The sequence below is a fragment of the Dermacentor albipictus genome, unplaced genomic scaffold (genome assembly GCF_038994185.2).
Source record: "Dermacentor albipictus isolate Rhodes 1998 colony unplaced genomic scaffold, USDA_Dalb.pri_finalv2 scaffold_11, whole genome shotgun sequence".
NCBI classification, from domain to species: domain Eukaryota; kingdom Metazoa; phylum Arthropoda; class Arachnida; order Ixodida; family Ixodidae; genus Dermacentor; species Dermacentor albipictus.
In genome coordinates this window covers 3,989,910-4,013,977 of record NW_027225565.1, presented here as the reverse complement: position 1 = coordinate 4,013,977, position 24,068 = coordinate 3,989,910, and the positions used below count along the sequence as shown (strand labels likewise).

General features: G+C 47.7%; 1 protein-coding gene across 18 annotated transcripts in view; it reads left to right on the top strand.

The window, feature by feature from the left end:
• mask (multiple ankyrin repeats single KH domain) overlaps positions 1-24,068 on the top strand; it is a 332,919-nt gene that overhangs the window by 34,210 nt on the left and 274,641 nt on the right. For all 18 annotated transcript variants that reach the window (XM_070528438.1, XM_070528443.1, XM_070528429.1 and 15 more), the window contains 2 exons: positions 8,110-8,573; positions 20,068-20,212. In XM_070528438.1, coding sequence (XP_070384539.1) covers positions 8,110-8,573; positions 20,068-20,212 — 609 coding nt within the window. The remainder of the gene's footprint in view (positions 1-8,109; positions 8,574-20,067; positions 20,213-24,068) is intronic.

Sequence of the window (24,068 nt, the reverse complement as noted above, 5' to 3'; positions counted from 1 at the left end):
AGAACGAACTACAGGGGCGCTGCTCGCGTGACGTCGGCAAGAACTCGCGCCTGTCGTGTGCTGCAGTTTGGGCGCTGTCCGGGCACCTTCTGCAGCGTTTTCATTTGTTTTCTCTCGTTCCCTCTGCTTTATTTATGGCGGTCATCTCAAAATATATTTTTGCGACGGTTTTGTTCGCGAAAATTTATTAAGGCAACGCTATAGTGCCAGCTGAAGGACCGCAGACCAGCCAATTGTGGGTTTTTAATGTGTGGATCGCATTACATTAACAGCGCATTACATTAACAGCATATAAGAATCCAGTTATGACACCATACCTGCCACGGTGCAACAAGTATGTCACAAATGCTGGCTATATACGACTTCTACAACAATTACCTTGATTTTAATCCGCTAAAACAGGTTTGCTCACAATCAGTAGTTCATGTTACAATATCGAATTTTTGCGTTTCTTCACAAAAACGCTCTGCAATAACGCAAAAACTTAACACTGCAGTTTAGTTTCTACCAGCTCCACTTTCTTCTTCCACTGTTTCTAAAATGTAGGTGGTTCTGCACATGCATATTTTAAGCGGCGGTAATTTGAAGTAAAGCTGATTGGGGGTTACAGCTGTTAACAGAATCCAAAAAAGAATGTACCGATATATATAATGTTAAGTTAAAATGTGAAAGGGCCCCTGAAACGGTTCGGATAAATTTTGTAGACGCGTAGGGTACAGCTTAAGTAGAACATTCGCACCACAATTTAAGTGCAGTGTTACGTATTAATGGAGCTACAAGCAATTAGAAGTTACCCCTCCTCCCTAGCCATGCTTTTCCTCCTCAACTCGTTCGCCGAGCGATCGGGGCTAAGCTCCGCCTTCACTGGTTCTGCGTCGCGATGCGACGTCACATCGTCCACTTCGGGTTGTTTTGGAGCCCGCCTGCGCGAAACCTCACCGCTAGCCGCTTGGCCGTCGACCCCAAGCGAGAGGTATCGAAGCAGCGTGCGTTGCAAGCATTCTGTCGTAGCACCGAATGTGTCTGGTATTCCGGTAACCACAGGCAAGCTGGTCATTTCGGCAAATGACTGGAGGCATAATCTCAAGCTGATGAAGGAACGTTAGCGTAGACGTACGTGCGGCCAGATTGGTCTGCACAGTCCAGCCACTTGTTGGCGCAGTGCTTAACCTGCCAAAAAAAGCGCTAATATTGCTCTAACCAAGTGTAAAATATTTTAAACATTTATAAAAACGTGTTGATGATTACACTCCTGCGAAAAATACGCACCAGCAGCAAAGAATACACTTCGTTACTGCTACTGTGTATGGTTGAGCTCTGTGCCACCAGGTGGCTGCACCGTGCAGACCATTCACATTTGCGATTCTGTTCATCCCATGGCTCATCCCGTTACGGCACAGTCAAGCGGCCAGACCCGGTCCCCTTGCGCTTGCATTTGTCTTAATACCGAACTGGCGAAACGCTATTGCGTTAGTAATCTTCCGGTGTAAAGTGACAGCCACAAGTGCGCACACCCTGCCCCCGATCGGATAGCGGCAGTTCGATGCGCAGCAGCCAGTTCGCTCGTATGCTTTCTGGCAGAGGGAAATGATGTCGCAGCTTGGCATATTGCCAGTTGCTACGTTTGCAGTCCACAAAGCAACAAAGTCTAATCATAGTGCTCGCGAAAAGACTGAGACCGACTCCTACCGCGGAGCTCTCGTCAAGATGGAGTACGTTGTAACACAAGCAGACGACACTTGCTGTGTGCCGGAAGTGCTTAACTGTACTGAAAAATTGTTCTTGTGCATTTTCTTTATGTTACTTTCCTTTTATATAAAAAAATGAACTAACATTCCAACTATTACGAAGATCATTTGTTTACCATAAAGTTGGAAAAATTATTGATCACGCGCCCTGGTCAGCCATTCGGATAGCTCGCCCCACTGACAGCATGTGGGTGATTTCCGTCATATGGGTAGAGGCGGCTTAAAATTCCGCTGAGCAGCATGCTGCGATCGGCAGTGATGTGCATTTTTAAACCCTTATAATAAATTACACGCTTTACGCGGAGCACTTAGATGTGTCAATGAATGATCAGAAGGACCTACTCTAACGACACAGCACGCTTATAGAAAATCGTCAAGATCGTTTCAGGGTCCCTTTAAGTAAAGAAGACTTCCAAAAAGTTCGTCGTCTCTTTCCTGCGTGTGTTACGTCGGGTCCTGCGTGCTGAACGTAGAAGGAAGCCCCTATATATATATATATGCCCGTTTCCGTGCGACACGTTCGACTCACTTGAGCAATTTACTGGTGCTTATTGCTTGAAGAACATACATCACGAATCTATTTGGCAAACTGACAAAGGCTGCTCGGCCCAAATTTTTTATTGAATTATGTTTTTTGGACTGCGTGGCTGCAGCAAGAAAGAAGCCGAAGTGTCATTGATTAGCAGTATGGGACATATTGAAGATACAGTGAAGGCTCGTTAATTGAACTTCAATAATTCGAATTTATGGATAATTCGAACTGTACGATTTGGTCCGGCCAAGTGCCACAGAAGTCTATGCATTAAAGAGCCCATTAGTACGAACGCAAGATGGTTCCGCCACGGATAATTCAAACTACGCACCATAGTGCCAGCAGCTTGGCGCCTGGCAAACGGCCAGAGAAACGCGTATGCAGTCACCGACCGTTTATTCGGACCTCACAGGGACTGCGGAAATGTCCGAATAAACAGGTGTCCGAAAAAGCAGATTAAGAAAAAAAAAAATGAAATCCTTTATTTCCACGCACTTATTCGGGCTCGGCAGTAGGCTTGAAGAAATCGTGAGTGCGCCGTTGCACGCTGTTCCGTTTACGCGCAATCAGATAAGCCTGAATCTCGGAGAGGGTCGTACAGTCACTATAGGCAGCTGAAAGCACAGTCGCTGCTTGTGCACGCTCCGCATGCGACGGCAGCGTAGCACATGGTGCGTCATCTTCCGACTCGGAGTCATCGTCTGGCCAATGCCTCCTTTACTAGATGCCAGCCGCGTTGTCCGTAAACTCGTTTCCTGGCCCTCTCCCTTTTCTCTACTCCGCTAAATAAAGCCCCTTGATAATTTGAAAGTAGCGACACTCTCCTCCTCGCGGCGCTTTCCTCCTCGATTCTCCTCGCCCGCCGGCTGCGCACGGCACGCTATTCCTCCTGGGCTCCCGCGGACGGGCCGCAGGATTCTATGGAGGCGTGTTATATTGGGCCAGTTGCGCACCCCAGTGGGGTTGAAAATTTTGAGAAATGCTAATAACAGCATCGATAATGCTGGAGGCAACGTTTATGAGGAGGTTGGTTTTTTCTTAAAGCCGTATGAACGGGGTATACTGATTTAAAGGGAGCTTTGAGGCGAGTTCTATACTCCAGACAATTTTTCTGCCACATGATCAGATGCTTTACTTCGTGGGTCTGGTCTAGTATTGCTTGTGACACATCCCTTTGTGTGTGGCTTATTAAGCGAAAGCCTTAGACCTCTGTTTCAAGGTCCCGTTGTGAGCTACAAAAAATATCACGTGACCGAAGGAAGGCGGGAAGCGAACCAAAGCATGTGCAGCTGCGTATAAGAGATGATTAATGATTACCAAAGTAATGATTGATTAGTGATTGGATTGTTGTTCATGCACCCTAGTCCACCCCAATCGGTCTTAATACCCTTTCATCAACACTTCACCTTAATCCACCATAATCCGCCTTAATTCTCCTCCACGCACATAAATCTTTATTCATGCATCTTAATCCTTCGTAATGCACCCTAATCCACCTTAATCTTCTTTAATACACTCTAATCAACCTTAATCCTCCCTAATTCACCTTATGTCAACCACTAATGATTCATTAATTAACTTGGGTAATCATTTTCTCATACATGCTTTGGGTCCCCTCTGGCCTTCCTTGGGTCACGTGATACTTCCAGTTTAGAACGCGGCCTTGAAACATAAAGATCTAAAGGCTTTCGCCTTAAAACTTAAAAAAAAGCTCAATTTTGACTAGTGAACGCTCATCACCTACAATACTACGGGGATACTTGCCACTAATTTTTTCAGGGCGCAAAGCAGAATCAATAATAATGCGCTTCCGACTGAATAACAACAGTTAGCGACGTGCGAAGTGATGGAGCCACCCCAGAATATTAAGCATACTGAGGACAACCGCAACAAAAACGCTGGTGAGCAGGCTGGAAGAATGATAAAAAAATGCAGCATTACGGGATGCTTTGCTACGAGCTATAAGAAAGACTCCTCAGCTCGCAAACAACGCTGTTTTTTGTCAGAACAAAGTTGCTTCGGCCAATGTCATGCAGCCACTGCTTCCTACGCAAGCCGTTACGCTTTCGTTGTGGTATCATAAAAACGGCATAACCATCTTCAGGTTTCTTGCTGCAGTTATATGCGCAACAGCCCGGCATAGCGCAAGCACATAGACCAGAAACAGTGCGCACAACGTTCGCTACGCCGAGCTAAAGCACCGATCAAGCCGTGCTCAGGAAGAAAATGGCGCGAACGAAAAAGAAAAACACAAGCAAAACTCAAGATCCGCGCGTTTCCAAGGGCAACGGCAGGGAGACCAATCGTCGTGCAGAAAAATGGGGGCAAAACTGGTTGCCCCGGGGGGGACACGCAAGGGGCGAGGAGGAGGCGAGGAGGTCGCGCGGCGGCGGCAGAGTTCAAAGAGTGGCGGTACTTTCAAATTATCAAGGGACTTTACCGCGAAAAGGCAATGAGCGCCGCTTGTGGTGGACGTCTGCAACGTAGATCACGTGCTGTGGCCTCCGAGATTACCATGGCGTCTGTTGCAATCTTGGAGGCCCGCGATAATGCTCGCTAACAGACGCCCGCGCATATAAAGCGCCGGCGGAGCATTCAGCCGCCGCTGCCACATCCGCCGGAAGTTGAAAAGGCAACGAGCGCCGCCTCACGGAATTTATGCTGAACGAACTTCAACTAAGGGAACCGCTGCCGCAATGGGAAAGCGAGCAATGCGGCTGGCATCTAGTAAAGGAGGCATTGGTCTGGCGGAGCAGCAGAAACCTGACGATCTCGCCTTCGTCGAGTTCTGTGCATGTCAGTACAGCAGTGTCAGCACTTGTGAAACTGTCAAATGAGACGGTGTCCGGAAACGCAATGCAACCACTGCGCAGGTCTCGGCAGAATATTTTCCGCGTCAGTAGGGAGCACATCGGAAGGCGACAAATCTTAGGCCTCCCGGCACCCGCTTGCCGGCATTCCCCAGCGCAGTCCGCGCGGGCACTGTCGGCGCCATTAGACACTTGACGTGATGTTTCCGTACGCCGCGTTGGATCACCGAAACCTCGACACCGCACACAACGCAAACACCACCGTGCCGACATCAGTCGCACAAACGAAAAACGTGCTGCTCGCAGCGTCGTGTGCGAAAGAAATCAGCTGCTGGATTGTCTTGACATGGCTTACTAAGCTGAAACCAGAACTACTGTATGACCACTTTACCGAACCAGGCAGAAACGATGATGATGAGCGGGGATTTCCAGTAGCGCCACTTCGTGGGGCAGCAAGGAGGCACCGTTCAAAACAAAAATGGCGTTCAGCAAGTCGAACTATGCGCCACGGTCAGAGTCGGTGCATGATGCCCTCGATCGAGTTGGCTCAAGAAGTGTCCGAAAAATCAGACGAGGGGTTGCAGGGCGTCCGAACTTTCGGCAGTTGTTATACATTATGGTCTATGGGGAGAATGGCGGTGCCGCGAAGCTGACCGAATAATCGGGCATGTCCGAATTTTTGGAGTCCGGAAAATCGGTCGGCGACTGTACTGCCTACACACAAGGCTGCGTCGCCTCCGGAATGGAGAGAATGGCGAGAGAGAGCAAAATCTAGAAAAATCTAACCGGCGCGATGTCAGCCAGAAGGCAGCGGCGGCTGCCTTCTCTCCGTTTTTCGTTGACCTCTGAGACTTCTTGCCTGTCCCGAATCTCGGGGGCTTTGCAAATCTCCTTTGCTGACTATGTCGACGTGGACGAGGGTGCAGTGGTGTGTGGTGCGCTGAAAGATGAGGACATAATTTCTCAGGTCAGAACTGCTGAACCTGTCGCTGCCAGTGATGACGAGGGAGAGGAAGACGAAGCGCCAGTGCGGCCCTCCGCTGTGGAGGTCATGGCTGGATTGAATGCTGCCCGTCTCTTCTTCAGTTTTGAAGAAGGCGAAGAGGAGGCCTTTCGCCACATTTGCTCGTTAGAGCAAAAAGTGCTAGCTGTCGCCTTCAATGAAAAAAGGCAGACTACTATCACGGACATTTTCAAGCATTAAATTTCTGACATGCCCTACTGCTTCCAAATCGCAGTGTACTCTTTCACTTTCGTTAGTTCGAACTTTCGTTAATTCGAACTGAAGCGGCTTCCCCTTGCGGTTCAAATTAACGAGCTTTTACTGTATAAATCCCCGGTGGAGGGTCAAAAATCAAGTGAAATATGTAAGGCTTGTGGTGTCTTCCTTATAAATGTTTGCAAGCTTCTCTTTTATGTACTGGCAAAGTGAATAGTTCTCCCTTTGTATAATTAAACAACACTGGATCGAAACACGGTGAGGCAGAAAGTTCACCCTAAGCTGCACGGTAGGAGCTTGAGTATACTTTAGGCGTTGCAATTGGCACTGTAAAAAGCTGATTGATGGTCTCAATTCGAAGTTGAAGTGAAATGATGGGTTTCGCGAACAATGCATGCCTTGACATAATGACTCAGTTGCTACCGTTGTGTGAGGGGTGTGCCATATTGTCAATAAAAGCTACTAAGGGCTGCCATGAAACATTTCATCGCTTGCAATTGATTGGCTCTCGATCTTAACCACGAAACTTTTCTTTCAGGTGATTGCTGCTATGATATTTGTGAATTGACTATGTAAACACTCTACAGGATGCGCCGTCATGTTAGCAGCCATGAGCAATTCGTTTTATGGGGGCCTGTTTCATAGAGCGGTGAAAGTAGCAGCAAACTTTTTCATACGAAATGTGCGCCTAACTCTTTCTTTTACACATTAATAAAGCGGCTATATTTGACTAGAACAACTCACCATAGTAATAAGAATCATGATGACCGCTTTGCTGGGCAGTGTCTTTCTAACACGGACATGTTGACACCACATACCAAGATTTTTCTTTTATGTAAAATGCAATGCTTCTCTTAACTAAGTACTAAGGGAATGGTTAGCATTTAGCAAATCAGCATACAGAACTTTACGTCTTGAATTTGCAGACTTTCGCAATATTTATAGACAGACGCGATGTATACATGCATTGCAATACCAGTAGACTCCTTCAAGACTACATAGCTTACGATATCCAAGTCGCAAATTTTCTCGTCTCGTGCTTCTGAAGAAGGAACTCCAGTTCACGCATGACAGCAGAAAAAAGCCGGCATACTCTTCAATAAGTACGGCTTGAGCAACCCATATCCCAAGCATACATGAAGGGAACGAGCATGCACGGCAGCCGAGTGAGCGGCGTCCTGGCCATGATGTCACTTGCGAGAGGGCGCCACTCCAACTTCTCGCCGCTAATAGGGGAAAGCCTACTATACAGTGTTGCCAACTCTGGAATGGGCAAAGTCTAAAGGGGGCCAGGATGACTGACCCCATCAATACCAGAAGCCGCATGTCTGTATGGAGTTGTGCAAAAATTTTATTTACAAGAAAGATGCAGTAGTTGCCTGGCTAACACGGCTACAAATACATATAGTACAGATAAACTGAACCGTTAAGGCCAACAGCAAAACTAGAGCCATGACAAAAACTAAACCGCATTTATGTTTTTGACAATTCTACAGAAGAAAAAAGAGAATGTGCAACCGAGCTGTCGGGTATTATTAAAAGGAACGATGGTTTTTATTGTAAAAACCATCGTAAAAAAAATTTTAAAAAGCCTAAGTAGGCACATTTGGCTGTCCTGGCACTAAGGGTCAAGTTGAGACTCGGGACATTTGCTCAAGAGTCGGAAACCGTCCCGCTAAATTTGGGACAGTAGGCAACCCTACTCCTATACCTCTATGCCCATGGTAGTGCACGCATTGCAGGCAGATGGTCGACTGTTCTGGTTGGTTAGTTAATCTGAGCATGTCTGTGTGGGTGCAGGGCTGAGCAAGCTGTCCCTTGAGGGCAAACAGTTCGCGGACCCGGAAGTTCTTCGGCGGCTGACGACCTCGGTGAGCTGTGCCCTGGATGAGGCGGCGGCTGCGCTCACGCGCATGCGGGCCGAGCACGGCGGGGGTGCCCCCCATCAGCAGCAGCAACCACAGCATCAGCAGCAACTGCAGCAGCAGCCACAGCAGCAGCAGCAGCAAGTGCAACTACAGCAGCAATTGCAGCAACAGCAGCAGCCTCAGCAGCAATTGCAGGAGCAACAGCAAGGAACAACTGGAGGATTACCTGCAGCAGCAGTCAACAGCAGCAGGACCCTGGCGGAAGCGTGTAGTGAGGGGGACGTACGTGCCGTGCGTCAGCTGCTTGACGAGGGCCGCAACGTCAACGAGGTCACTGAAGAAGGGGAGAGCCTGCTCTCTCTTGCCTGCGCCTCGGGATACTGTGAGCTGGCACAGGTATTCCATGTCCCCTCCTGGCTGCCCTTGTAAAAGAACCCAATAGGTTTCAGTGACTGCATGGAGTGCCCAAGTGCTGGCAAGTGCTTGTGCTAAGTGAGGGATATGAATTGAATTTGCACTGGGATGGGCCAAAGGCAGAGCATACGCACCTGTGCTGTTCTTTGTTTGGTCCCAGTGCCTTGACTATCCAGCCCACCTTGCACTGAGGTGATAATCACGTCAGTGCTTGGTGGTGGTGTGCCAATTGCGCGAAATTGAGCAAAGAGCGGTGCTTTACACCATCATGGAGAACTATAACATAGAGCTATTCCAAACTTTCCTATTCCATTTTTGCAATCAGCCTTCCAGGATTGGTAAAAAAATTTTTCGGACCACCCCCAGTTCGCTTGTTTGTTAAGCGACGTCAGGAAAACCATGAAAGCTCCTCATCTTTATTTATTTATTACATACTGCAGACCAATTTGGTCCAAGCAGGATGGGCAACACAATTTACAATATATCTTTATTCATGGTGTCTACCAATCGGGAAAACTGGGAATTCTCAGGGATTTTGAGTAGTCTTGAAAAACTCGAGGAAAACTCTGGGAATTTGTGTCTCTATCAGGGAAAATGAACTAATTTTATTGAAAGGGGCGAAAGTTGCGGTAATGCGGGCTCAGTAACAGACGGGAATCGTAATGAATCATCTGTGACGCCCTGTCGTAGGCCGGAGCAGTTGCCAGTGTACAGTCAACGACCGACTTTCCGGACCCCGATAATTGGGACGGCTTCGCGGCACTGCCACATACCCCATAGAGTCAATGTACCAGAACGTCTGAAATTTCGGATGTAAGAACTCTTTGCCGTCCGATTTTCCAAACGTTTTGCCGTGACCGCAGGTCCGAAACGGCAGATCTGCTGGCAGTCATAGCCACCACTGTGGTATTGATAGACCTAACTGCTTCGACGTTTGCTATTAAGCTTCTTGCCGTTGGGTGCTGTGTTTTTCAGTGAAATAATTTGCTGCTGTCAGCAATGGCACGAACTCCGCCTTTGTGGTCCTCGCGATTGGCTTAGAAGCTTAGAAAGCATGGTGCGTTGCTAATGCCAGTTTCTGAAAGTCAGCTTCGCCTCTTTACAGAAATATTACTTGGTGAAGCATATGAAAAAGTATTGCAGTGAAGCATAACAAGTGTGCGAACTGGCTATTGCCATGGGACACAGTATGTATTCCTTAATTATACACTCGTGCACCCGGTATCTCCTGTCACAGAACGAGCACCGATATGCCTAATATACATGTACCGACAGGCCTTCAGAGTGTTTCCGAATGGGCCTGTGGTGGTTTTACTCTAAGGGCAGGAAATGACGGCCATTTATTTTTCCCACTGGGCAATATTCCAGACGTTTTCGCGGCCTTTAGGGAGTTCGAAAAATCGGATGCGGACTGTGCAACTGACCAAGAAGATGCTTCAAATGGTCTGTGGGGCGAACGAGTGGCCGAAGGGGGACAATAACAGAAAGGACCTACACATTGAGGAATGAACGGGAAAGGTAGTGTGCTGCCGCCGTTTTGAAGGAGCTTTTGCTCAAGAAACAAAGTGTCGGCTGATGCAGAGGGGTAGGTGTCTCTCATCCAAACCAAAATAAACTCGTTAATACAGTGAAACGCAGCATTGCATGAGGCGTCGTGCACGGGCTGAGAGTATGTCAGCACAGTTGAGGTAGGCTTACGAGCTGTTGAGGGAGGATCTCAATTGTGACAAAGTTCGGGCCGCATACCACTAAGCTTGCTATCAATTGATAGAAATAGCTCTTATTCGAAAATATTTGTTTTTTTATGCATCTCCTTTTTATTCGTAGGTGAGAATGCCCAGCTTGATGTGCAATTTTTTTCAAAGACATTTTATTTGCTGTGCATTTTAGTAACCTCTCCCTTCTGTTCTCTTCCTGAATAACATAAGCACTACTCCTTAGTATTCAAACTGGATTGAGTCTTTTTCATGTGCTTACTAGAGAGTGACAGCATTGGGCGACATGGTTTCAGCCCATCTTGACATAAAACATAGTTCTGCTTTCCTCAGGGAATTTTGCAAAGGCACGCAGGGAAAACCTGGAAAACTCAGGGAATTTGGAAATGTCAGCTTGGTAGAAACCCGGTGTATTACACAAAAAGAAAAGAACAACAAGAAAAGAAAAATGATAGCACCTGAGGAAAGAACACACAATGACATGATTATCTATTCATAGCCATTAGGCTATTCCAGTCGGACACAGAACACGGAAAAAAGGGAAACTTGTAAATGTTTGTTCTCGCAAAGTAAGGGGTTAGAAAGTTTTTTGGTATTGTCACATAGGTCTTGTAGACAAAGGGGAAAAATACTGTGTCTGATCAATAGCTGTTTCACCATTAAGAAATTCAGACGACATTTCAGACGATGATTCAGATTAAATTCAGACGACATTAAAAAATTCAGACGACATTTTTTCCTTCTCGATTCAGGTAGTTCAATGTTGTTAGCTTTCATGAGCTCAGAAGGAGAATAAGTGAAGGATTCAAGTAGTTCATTGTTGTTAGCTTTCATGAGCTCAGAAGGAGAATAAGTGTACATAAATTTAGAATAGATAAACCTGACAGCTTTTCGCTAAATCCTTTCAAACTTTTTAATGTTAATATTAGTGTAAGGATCCCGTACAATAGAGCAATATAAAAGCTTAGGTCTAAGTATGAATGTGAAATGGCTAAGAAGTTCGACCTTTGGAGGAAAATTTCGACGTTTGTCTTAACAAAATTTGCGGAAATCTGACGAGTAAATGTTATCAATGTGTAGATTCCAAGAGAGGTCATTAGTGATTGACACTCCTAAGTACTTGTAACTGCTAACCTGTTTCAAAGGAAGAGATGTCAGGTTATAAGTATATTTAAGAGGAGTTTTCTTAAGCATTGCACAAATATGAACAGTTTTATCAGTGTTAACAGTCATGCTAAAATCTATGCACCACTTAGATACATTAGTAAGATTAGAATTCAACTCAACCTGATCAGCTACACCTCTGATTTCAAGAAATAAAACATCATCTGCAAATAACCTAATTTGAGTTCCAGGAGTTATTACAGAGACAATGTCATTTATATATAAAAGAAACGGCAATGCTCCGAGAACACTTCCTTGAGGCACACCAGATGTTACAGGAAGACTGCAGGAATCAAAACCATCAACTGAAACAAACTGCGTTCGGTTATGTAGGTAATTGGAAACACAAGAGACCAAAATGTCGGGAAGGTTCATATTATGAGATTATCGAACAATTTATCATGAATAACTGCCGTACGCTTTGCTAAAATCTAAGAATATCGTGTCAATTTGTTCATTATTACCTATGCATGCTGCAAATGAATGAACTACCATGACCAATTGTGTAGCAGTAGAAAAATTTCTTCTAAATCCGTGTTGAAAGCTTGATAGTATAGAGATTTCTTCAAGAAATTGAATGATGCGTTTTGCTACGTGTTCCAATAATTTACAACAAGGAGATGTTAAAGATATTGGGCGATAATTTTCTAATAACAAACGGTCACCTTTTTTATAGATGGGTATAACTTGAGCTGTCTTCCATTCATCAGGTAGCCTTGTACATAATAGTGAACATCGAAGCAAAATCGCAAGAAATTAAGCAATAGTTTCGGCATATTGATGAAGAAAAATATTGGGCAAACCATCAATACCACAAGTTGATTTTGTTTTCAGGTTTAACAGCATTGCGACTACACTGTGATATGAAATAAAATCGACCTGGGATGCTAAAAATGCCCCATGACGCAGATTCCACGCGTGTGTTTGCTTTCGAAAACACTCCAGTAGAATAAGTATTAAAATATTCAGCGATAACTTGTCGATCTGCAACAGAGTTACCATCAACTGAAACCGGCATCACGTGCCTATCAGCATTGCTCAAGTAATCCCAAAATTTTCTAGGTTCATTTTTCATAATGTTAGGTAAGTATATGACGTATACGCACTGGTTATGTGAAATTAGACCAAACAAAAAAGAAATTATGATTTACAATTCAACACCTTTCAACCGTCAGCCCTCTGCATTTGGTCAAAAGTTTTAGGGCTGTGCTCACATCGCCTGTCTGTCACTCGCCTGTCTGCCACAAAACCCATTGGTGGGAATGCTGCGTCAATTGCGCCAATCTTCACTGACTGGAATTCATTGCTCCATACTGCTCCTAAAGGGACTTTTTCACCTAAATTGCGCCACTGCTGCACCACAGTGTAGTTTCAACGGTGTGAAAATTGCTGTTCAGGGCGTTACAGCCAGCGACACTGGCACTGTGACCGGGGACAGAATTGAATTGATTCCTTTTTTTATATGCCAGTTGTGAGGCGTGCATGAGGCGACAATGAGTTGGGTGGCCAAGCTAGCTTTGCGATGGTGCGATCAATGCAGTAGTTTTATGCATTGAGAGCTGATGCGTGCGCGATGCTGCTTGGTTGACAAAAAGGTGATCAGTGTCCTCCTTACTTGCTTGCACCTTTATTACTTGCACTGTATGTATTACTTCTTTTTTTTTTTTTTGCTGGGGAGAATGGGTTCATTTGCATGTAACAAAGATTTTTCCATGGCAGCGTAATGTTGAGCCCTCTTGGCACGTACACAACATAGCTCTGCCGAATTGTCTTCCATGAGAATCCGTTTTCCCTGCATTTTTACTCTTCCGTTGCACGCTGCCGCGATTTTCTACTAAGCACCAAAAGCTAAGCAAGAAGTGGGCCAATTGCACATGCTGGCACCACCCTCCTCATCAGGTTATCTACTTTCACTATGCTAGCCCGGCCCCACCAAAACCCCCTCAACAACCCTCTCAACTTTTGTGCTCCTCACCTCTGGTCTGCCAATTACATAAGAAGGCAAAGCTGTTTGCTTTGAAAGCAAACATAAGTGACCTCTTATAAACTAGAAAATTGTTTCATTGGCCTGTTAAGCAAAACTGTGAGTCACCGCCTGATGCTTGCATCAGTGCTTACGTAAATTTGACATCGGGAAATGGGAATAAAAACAGGTTCGAATAGTTTACGTTATAGGGCCCTGCTCCAAAATGGCATTTTACTCTAAAATTGCACCAAGCCTGCACCAGAGAACCATAACAAAGTAAAACCTAAGGCACATTATCATTATGAAGATGAACGGAGTGGCCAACCGTCCTCCATGTGCTGTTTTTGCTCTTTTGTTGCATTTATCTCTGGTGGTGGTTCTAATGTTCTGCCGCTGTGTAGTCTTGTTGGTCGCAACTTGTCGCAACTCCTTGTCGCAACTCCTTTTCCGCTCGAAAAGTAGTTGCGCGATCTCCTTTCCCGAAAAGGAACTTTGCCGTAAAGGAGATGCTCATTTGTCGTGTGTCACTGCACTTGAACGCCTTTCCGGTAGATGTCCTTTTACCTAAAGGACTTTAGAGTGCCCGTGTGTCAGGGGTATAATAAAGGGACTGATTTTTAAGGACTTAGTTTTTTCTGGCGCATTGCAAAGCTCACCCTCGGTAGTCCTTACGTCTGCAGCGGTGGTAGTTCCAAAACTACAACCGAAGAATTTTTTCAACAAGAATTTTTTTTATCTGAGCAGCCTCTAAAAAATTTAAGAGTCCCTCTTTCAGCAACTCTGAGAAGTGAGAGCGATGTCAATAGCCCGCCTCGCTAGTAGTGAAAGCCACCCATTGTTCTGCTTTCACAGGAGTGATTGTAACTGGGGTTAAGCCCCTAAATTTTGTCCTTTTCAACCACTTTGCAAGTAAAGAGCTGGTGCAATAATTCCCGTTGTTGTACAGACATTATTTTGTACAGACATTCCTTATATTAGTACAGTCAACGACCGATTTTTCGCACCCTCTAGGGAATGTAAAAACGTATGAAAATTCAGGCAGTCCGAAAAAATGAATGCATGCAAAAAACACATTTTTTTTCTTTTTTTCTCGGATCTAGAGGTAAAGGGCGAAGTACCAGGTTTCCGAAACCCTGCCAAAGCATCAGTAAAGGGGCTATAAAAAAACGCATTCAAAAACTCTGTATGCAGCCGACTGCCGGTTTATTATGTACATGTGCATCGTTGGGCAGCCGGTTTTATTGCTGCAGTGGCTTGGTTGATTGTTGTTTGGACGGCATTCTGACTGCATGCGATCATATTCACCTCGCTCTGAGCAAGGGTCGTGTCAGCACTGTACACTGATGAAAAAGTCAACAGTGCTCGCGTCAACTCAGCGCTTGTAGGCGGCGCAGGCATTGGTTCCTCATTTTCAACATCGGAGTCTTCTGAATCCCCCACAACCTGACTCCTTGCTCCATGCCGAACTCCTTGCTCACGTCAGCCTGTGATGGGCCACTCACGACTTGCTTAATAATGGCGACGTTCTTCTCCATCGTTAACTGATGGTACTGCTTTCCGCGCTTCAATGCCATCGGTTGTGGGGAGCACCCGCCTCCATTTCCTCTCGCGTACCCGCGGCGTCCCGTTCACACGTGGCGACTGGTCGGGCCGGCTCAGACAAGGGAGAGAGGCACTACGCGCCCTCCCTTTCTCCGTTGCTCTGGTGACGCGCGTACCCCTCTTGCCCTACGCAACTCACGGGAAAGGGAAACCTATCCGGCGGGCGAGGAGGACTTAACCTTGCAAAAAGGTAAAAAGGCTTAAAAGCGCGCCACCGGGAGAGACTCGCTCTCTTGGGACGCCGACACCTGGACCGCCTGGACGACAGCACCTGCCGCATCCCGTGAGTATCTCGTTTGTCTGACCCACCCAGACAACTAGGCAAGCCTATTTTCTACTATTACTGAGAGGACGTCCCTCTGCGAGTGTTCGCTATTGCTAATAGCAATAAACGTTATTACCGTTGATACCGCTGGTTGCCTTATTCGTGCGAACCCGGCGTAGCCGCGATTCGCGTGCTACGGGTTGGGAGTACCACGAAGCGACTGTGTGGGGCTAGATCCGGAGCTCGCCTTCAGCCCTAGCCGCACGCAGAGTGGAACCCCCACACGGTGAGGACGACGAAGACGGAGTGGGGGCCATCAAAGGCAAGCGAAATCCTCAGGTTGCGAACAGTGGAGTTCGCAGATGAGCGTCGAAGCACCTAGGCCTAGCGTCGCAGAGCACACTTGACACCACAGCACAACCACACACCACGCTAGCCAAAAGTGTTCTACGCAAACAAATGAAATGGCACCGCTCTGTAAACTCCGCCGGAGGCGGAAGCGGAAGTGCGGCGATGAACAGAGCTAGCGTGGCCAGACCACATCAGTGTGTGACGGCTAGATTTGGCTAGTTGTGGTTCAAAGTGGTGATATGCTTCGGCCACAAGTCGATTTCCTGCGCAAGGGCGCTACGCGAGGAGCCAAAGGACCTTCCGTCGCGTCAAAAAGTCCGGAAAATTGGATGGCGGGGGGTTCGAGCGTCCGAAACTTCAGATGTCCTTATACATTAATTCTATGGGACTCGTGGCGGTGCCGCAAAGATGTTTGAAATATCAGGCATGTCCGAAAATTTGGGCGTCCGAAAATTCAATCGACTGTACCGTGTTTTTTCCCGAAGTACACGCCTACGTCATGGCTGGCCGGCCCTCGTTGTCATTGTTTGTCGATAGACGAGCCAAGCCAACTCATCGAAAATGAAGGCGAAGGAAGCCCCACTTTTTTGCTCACTACAAACGAAGGCTTATCTGCACATAGTAAGTCTGGAAAAACTTACAATAATAAAAAGTACAGTAAAATCTCGTTAAACGGTAGTTCGCCAGAGCTCAGAAAAAGTATGTACTATGCCGTAGTACTGCTTAACCGAAATACCATGAGATTGCCCACTTACCTGTCAGAGAGAGTGCGATGAAAGGGGAAAAAGCATGCAGTATTTATTCACTTCGCGCGACAAAAGTGTTATTTTCGTTTGAATGCTGCGGCGGCCTAATAGCGACGACCGCGACTTTGAACTTGCTAAAGCTGCGAGCCAGCTTTTCAGCCAGCCCCTCTCCTCAGCAAACATTCGCATGGCAGATTCCTTGTTGGCGTTGCATATTCTCCATGCACGGTTGCGGTAGCGCGGCAGATGTTGCGTGCCGCCATTTTCATTGCAGGGTGCTGTTGATATCGCGACGATTGCATTAATGAGGCTGACGTAACACGCAGCTTCTGCCACTGTCGGGCCTGAATCGCCCGTGCTGTCGCTTTCCATGTTGTCCTTATCACTGTCGCTAGGTGATACTTCGGCAACAACAGAGGCAACAATGGCGAAAAGTCTAACCTCGTAGCCGACATCTCTTCGCGGTCGCAGCAGCGCTGCCGAGAGACTGCGTTGCATTCCAAATGCACACGCCGTAGTCAACAGTAGACTCATGTCGCGTGCCAACGCCGACTTCGTGTCCCGTTTGGTAGCATGAACGATGTCTAATTGTTCTTCTATGCTGAGCACCCGGCGTCTGCTTTATCCGAGCTTTGGCATGACGCGAGTCCTTGTTTGCACGACGCCACAACGCTCTCTGGCACGACGCCGAAATGATGTGGCTTCACGCGCAAACGCACAGGACGCTTGGCAGCCGTTGTTCCGATCCATGGTTCCAATCTCTGAGGTTTGTTCTTTCAGGCGACCCGATGGAGGCGATGCACCGCCATGTTTGCACGACGAAAAGTGGAAATGCTACATGTTAACCATCATTATCATCAGCCTATTTTATGTCCACTGCAGGACGAAGGCCTCTACCTGCGATCTCCAATTACCCCTGTCCTGCGCCTACTGATTCCAACTAGCACCCGCAAATTTCCTAATTTAGTCACACCACCTAGTCTTCTGCCATCCTCTTCTGCGCTTCCCTTCTCTTGGTACCCATTCTGTCACCCTAATGGTCCAACGGTTATTTAATCTGCGCATTACATGACCTGCCCAGCGCGATTTCTTTTTCTTAACATCAATTAGAACATCGTCTATACCCCTTCGCTCTCTGATCCAAACCGCTCTCTTTCTCTCTCTTAAGGTTATGCCCAGCATTCTTCGTTCCATCTCTCTTTGCGCGGTCCTTAACTTGTTCTGAAGCTTCTTGTCTCTGCCCCATATGTCAGCACAGGTAAAATGCACTGATTGTGTATACCTTCCTTTGATAACGGTACACTTCCAGTCTGGAGCTCACGATGTCTGCCGTATGCAATCTAACCCATTTTTATTCTTCTGTGAATTTCCTTCTCATGGTCAGGGTTCCCTGTGATTAGTTGACCTAGGTAAACGTACTCCTTCGTAGACTCTAGAGGCTCACTGGTGATTCTGAACTCCTGTTCCCTTGCCCTGTTGTTCATCATTATCTTTGTCTTCTGCATATAAACCGTACGCATTAAGGGAGGACGTGGCTTTTGCAATCAGATTTTTGAAAATCACATATTCAATTTCTATTACTCTTTTTCTATCTGATTCCGAAATTTCATCACTGTAAACCACGTAGAAGTGCTCTAAAAAATTTGTTTTATCAGCCAAGGTAGGTGGCGAAAAATTTAGCGGAAATAAAGAAAAACAGCATTTTTCAAGCTGCAATATCTCTGGAACGGCACAACCGAGCGTCGCCATCTCAGTCTCGTTGGAAAGCGCATTTCTCCCTCTTCAAATTCGCCACTTAGCTACCTCCTCTATACGAAACAAGCATACAAAAAGCAAATGATTGAAGGTCGTTACAGAGTCTGCGATTGGCCGTGTCTGCCACGTGACTCCAGCGTCGTTCGCCAATTGGGCTGGCGCTCGCGTCGTCTGCTCGGCTCTTTGCGCCTCGTGAGTCTGGACTGGAAGTCTCCACTCGCAGTAGCGTGGCCAATTCCTACGTTTGTGGACGTCTCAGACCCGCAGCTAAGCATACCGAGCCTCGGCGACGCGGACATCGTGACCAAAATTCGCGCGCGGAATCCTTTCAGCACCTGGTATTTAGAAATTTGTGACCAAGCACATCGCGCACACAATCCTCGTACCCGCCGCTAAGCATTTCGAGTCCCCAACTTGGCGATCAAGCACATTGTGCGTGGACATCTTGTACCCTCGCCGAAGCATTTTGTGCATTGGCGCCTCCGACTGCGTGACTGCGTACATCGAGCGTCGACTCCTCGAGCCCGCGTCTAGGCATTTTGCGCGTGGGCATCTCGAACTTCGCGACTAAGCACATCGAATGTCGACTCCTCGAGCCCACGACTAGGCACTTTGCGCATTGGCACCTCGGGCTGCGCGACTAAGCACATCAAGTATCGATTCCTCGAGTCCGCAACTAGGCATTTCGTGCATCGGCACTTCGGGTTGCGCGGCTAGGTAATTCGTACGTCGGCACCTCGAACTGTGTGAATCAAATGGCAGAGAACCCAAAAGTCACCTGTAAGCAAATACAGCAAAAACAACAATCCTGGTGCATTTTGTGAGATGTGAACTGCTCCAAGAACTTTGAGAGACGTTTTCTCAAAAGTGTGTTTTGGTCATTCTGCGTTTGTGGAAAGGGTAGCATTGGAATACCTGGACCAATTTTGCTCCTGTTTGTTTGTATGTATTCCCTGAAGTGTCCTTGAGGGTATGACAGTCTTCAATATCTTGCTGGGGGCTTATTTTTTTTCTGCATGCTAATTTGTGAGTGACAAGTTCTGGTACAATTAGTAAAAGTGAATATGATGTTCTGTGTAAAATAAAATAAAAATAAATCAGTTAAAAAATTTTTGGAACTGTTGTAACCTGTGGTGCACTTCTGGGCAAAGATTAAAACTACAAGCAGCTAGCTCCCTGGCATGTTTCGTTACAGTGCCAGGTTTTCCACAAGCGGAACACATGTAACATTTTGTAACTTGAAAACAAGTTAAGGTATTGTAAGGAAACTGCATATTTCTTAATTTCAGACACTTTTGAGTGTGGCTGCCAAATTTTGTTGCTCTAGGTCAAAGAACAAAAATGTTAGCTCTGATCCCCACCTTCCCCCTTAAGCTGGTACGGTTTATGCGGATACAAAACACATTATGTTCAATAGCCGCTGAATCGGTGATCTGACTTCACTACTTTTAAAACGAAACTACTCTTTAAGCGGGTATGGTTTAATGAGGTTTTACTGTATACTGCATTTCAATACTAATAAAATACAAGAATAATAAAATAATAAGAATAAAATCGAAGTCATATGGTGGACCTCTTATGCAGCTTTATATTTTTGCGGCGTCGGGCGGCAAAGGTCATTTTTCACGACTTTTAGTGATGAATTAAAAATAGAAATCCCCAGTTGGTGAGAAAAACATGCCTCGTTATAGCCACTACGAGAGGGAATCATTCCATCAGCGGGGTTATCTCGGTTCACGTTTTGAGCGCTTGTCTGTCCCTTTAATGGGGACCTTCCTCAAAAAAGCAGATCCCGTGGTTGCAATTTAAATTCTCTGGCTGTGTGAAAGCATGTACGTCATATTTGCCTCGGTTATAAAGGTGTAGGATGGTGTATCTTGGCGGGCTCACTGCTGTTTCAACAATTCTGCAGTTGCTGCTGGCGATGCGTGCCAACGTGGAGGACCGAGGCCTCAAGGATATGACCCCGCTGATGGAGGCAGCCACTGCAGGCCACACTGACATCGTGAAGCTGCTCATAGAGCATGGAGCCGATGTCAATGCACAGACAGCACAGGGTATGTGTCTTACCCTTTCTTTCTTTCTCTTTGGTTTGCATGTTTAGACGGGCTTATACGTGGCGACAGGGAGTGACCAAACATGTCACAATCTGTCAGCAAGGTTGTTTAGGGATCCATACCGAGGCATCCAGAATTACAGTGGTTGATTTTCGAAAATGGCTGACGAAGGTATTAAAATTTCTTCCCTCTGTATAGATATTCAAAACTTATTGCACTTTGGTGCATCACTGCAAAAATCTAATTTAAGAGATGTTGCATAAACACATAGCATATAAGTTCTTCTAACCTCTTCACTCGCAACTTTTGAATTCGTGATTCTCATTTTTATCAAAATTTTAATTGTGCATACTAAAATACCAGGGGGCTTATACTGAAACTGTTTAGCGATGTTTGTTATTCAGGCCTTGGCCACATCGTAGTACATGAGTGTGTTTCACTTTAGGTACAGTCATAGCTTTGTTAAATCTGGGTGTGTTTAGTACATTTTAGAGGTATTTATCTTGTACAGTTAAAGTTCGATATAACGAACTTTAATATAATGAAATTGCCGATGTAACGAAGTATTAAACGTTTCATAACCTATTGTCCATAGAACACCATCTATCTAGAACCTCAATGTAACAAAGTGTATGCATGCAATTTCAATATAATGAAATTGCGCTTCTGCATGGAAGCTTCCATGGATGCAGATGGTCAAATGATTGAATTACAGGCGGCTGCTTGCAAACACACTTCTCAAATTGCGCAAGAGTGACCACCGAAGTTGAGCCGTATCATGCATGAAGTCCAAGTGCCATAAGATCCAGTCGCGGCACCCACACTTTGTGCCTTAGGTGCAAGTGAAATTGTGCGAGGGTGAGACAAGAAAAATGGGGCTTCACGAGTGTTGCCTTCCTGCGTGAGCAAAGGGAAAGAGGGGGAGGGGAGCTCGCTCGCAATAACGTGAACAAGTGTGCACGAGGGGCGGGGTAAGTTGGGGCACATAACAATTTCTGGCGTGCTTGTATCTGCGGTGGCTGTGCACGGCTGTAAGCATATGCAGCCATAGACCCTGCTTTGTAGGTAATCTGCTGTGTGTGCAAAGAGTGGGCTAGCCAAGATGAGACTGCATGGCATCATGTAAGCTGTCTTCTTATGGACTTAGTATTGGAGGTTGCATTATCTTGAGTTTTGGTGACTCGTTAAAGCGAAAAACAGAGGAAGCATTCGCTTCCCGCTGCTGGCGCTTTTAATGATAGCCTCGTCCCAGTGCGGGCAACTCTATCAGCCGCGGGGGCTGAGTGCACGCGAAAGCGCGGCTGGCTTCGCTTAATTGGTACCGCCGATGTGAAGCTGTCCCGTTGTGGCATGAAACCGTATGCTTCATCGCCGACTCCCAATGTCATCAAAATGAATTGTTTTGTCATTTGAATTTGCTTTTTTGATTGCTCGATAATTTGGAATGTTCTGCGGCCCCTTGTAAGAAAAATCGATCGGTGATTATACTATTTGCATAAAAGGTAGAATTTATATACAACAAAATTTCAATATAACGAAGCTAATTGTCGATTTTGCCTACTTCGTTATATAGAGGTTATAGGGGTATTACTCAGGCTCGCGCGTGCGCACCTGACCCTTCTCTGGATCGCACAGCGCCGGCGGAGCGGCAGTCGCTCCCTAGCACTTTCGCAGCAGCCCTAGCAGTCAGAGCTGTGACCCCTAACCCGCGGTTCGCAGTGAGTTGCGACCACGGCGGGTTCAGGCCAGTGGGGACAGGGTGAGTCTCGACCTAAGGTGTTTATTCACCTTGGTGTACAATGATTCCAACAGACAGCAACAGCCACAACACACACAAACACAACACAACACAACACAAAACCTCAGCGGCGGAGCATTCCGCACGTCTGGGGCGAAACAAACCGCACAATGTGGGAACCACAAAAGAGGCTGATAAGAGTTCAGCTCACCCAAAAGTGGATCCGCGCTCGGGCCCTGGGGCGGTGAGTCGCACACCAAGGTCCGGGCGCCACAGGGGGACGGCGTGCGGCGGTCTCAGCGGCTGATTTGAGATGCGGCCGTTCGCTAGCTCTTCCGCCGTGAGACAAAGATGCGTCGGGGGAATAGCGCTTCTCCCGAGCGGCGGAGAGGGGGTCTCCCCGGTTCCAAGAAAGGGAAAGGAGGGAACGGGGTGCCATGGCTGCAGCGTTGCGGCCAGGCGCGAAGAGCAGCGGGAGTGGCGAAGGTGCCCTCTCCACGCTACCCTCCGCGAGCGAGCACGTGATTATCGCGTGATAACCGCGTGGCCGCTCCGGAGATATCGGGATGCGCGTGCGATCCCCACATCCCCCCCTCCTTAAAATAACCCTTTAGCCGCTAAGAGGCCGCCGTCACCTGAGGCTTTCCTGCGAGAGGGACATGCTACTCCGACAGCAACACGGTTTGAGTCCATCCATGTTGGTGAGGGAGCAGCTCTAGCTGCAGACCGTCGTTGTCGCCGTGTAGGTGGTCGCGAGCCAGGCCGGAACGTTGAAGGATGGTACGGAGCAGCTTGACAGTAACGGGACGCAGCAGGAGGCAAGAAGGCTGCTGGGTCCGGGTCACCTTGCGTCTCGGCGGCGTCACCTGCCCAGTCGGACGTGCCGGGTCCGTGGTGGCGAAAGGGTCCCTGGATGTTTCTTGGCTGCCTCGATTACCAGCCAGCCTCGAGATGGCGCAGGACAGCTCTTTTGATGTTCTCGGAGTTCGATGCCCTCTGGTATGGTCGAACGCTTTTCTTCCGGTTCGCTCCGACACAGCTCGCCCCCTCGCGGGTGTCGGCACGCAAGATAGGCAAAGGCGCGCCGACCCGCCCCGACGATGGCTTGCACCTCGCTGCGCAGCAGGGGTCCACTCTGTCCTTGCGGGAGAAGTGTACGCTCGGCCTTGAGGCTGGATGCTTGGTTGCGGGGCTCGAAACTCGGTCGCGGAGCCGTGCGGCGCGGTTCGGCGAATTCTGCGCCGCAGCGACCATTCCGGACCGGAAGTCGCCCGCTGCACCTCTCACCTCGCTGTTAGCCGCCGGAGGATGTTTTCTCGCCGCCTGTTGCCTGCACTGCGCTGCTGACTGCTTGCGGCCTGCTCGTCCCCACCGGCAGTGGAGATGGTCTTTCCTTTTTGCTTGGTGGTTGTTTCACGGCTCCCGACGGGCGGTCTGCTGCTGCGACAATTGTGTTAGCCCCTCTCGCTTCTTCCAAAGAGAAAGCGCGTGCTCGCTCTGGAAGCCTGCATGCTAGACATCGGAGGAGCATTCCGTCCGATATCGTGCACAATAAAATAGCCTCCGCGAACCGGACAGAGTTAGTTCTGCCGAGATCGCAAGTTATAATGCCGCACCGGGCTCGAACGTCGAGCCGTGCCACCCGATGCCGCTGCCTGCGGGCGCGGGAGAGCATTCTCCTCGGGCCACTCGTTCCCCCTGTCATAGTAGGGTTTGAGATCGCAGACATGCACCGGTCGGCTGATCGGTCTTAGCTTCAAGTCCGCCAGCCTGTACACGAGCGAAGAGACAGTCTCTCGCACCCGGTACGGTCCTGTCCATTTCGGCGCCAGAGAAGCTGAGAATTTCTTACTGGCGTCGCTCAGGACGTGATTCCGTCTCAACACCAGGTCGCCCACTTTGTACTGAACTTCCCGATGAGAGCGGTCGTACTGCGCTTTCTGCTCGGCACGTGCAGTGCTCAGGTTCCGTCGCGCTTTTCGTAAAGCCTCCGTTACCTTCGCGCGCAGCCCAGTCGCATAATCGGCGCGTGCCGACGAAACAACCAGTTCCGTGCTGCATCGTTCCTGTAGAGTAAGTTCTACCGGATTCAACAGCTCCCTCCCAAGGTTGAGGGTG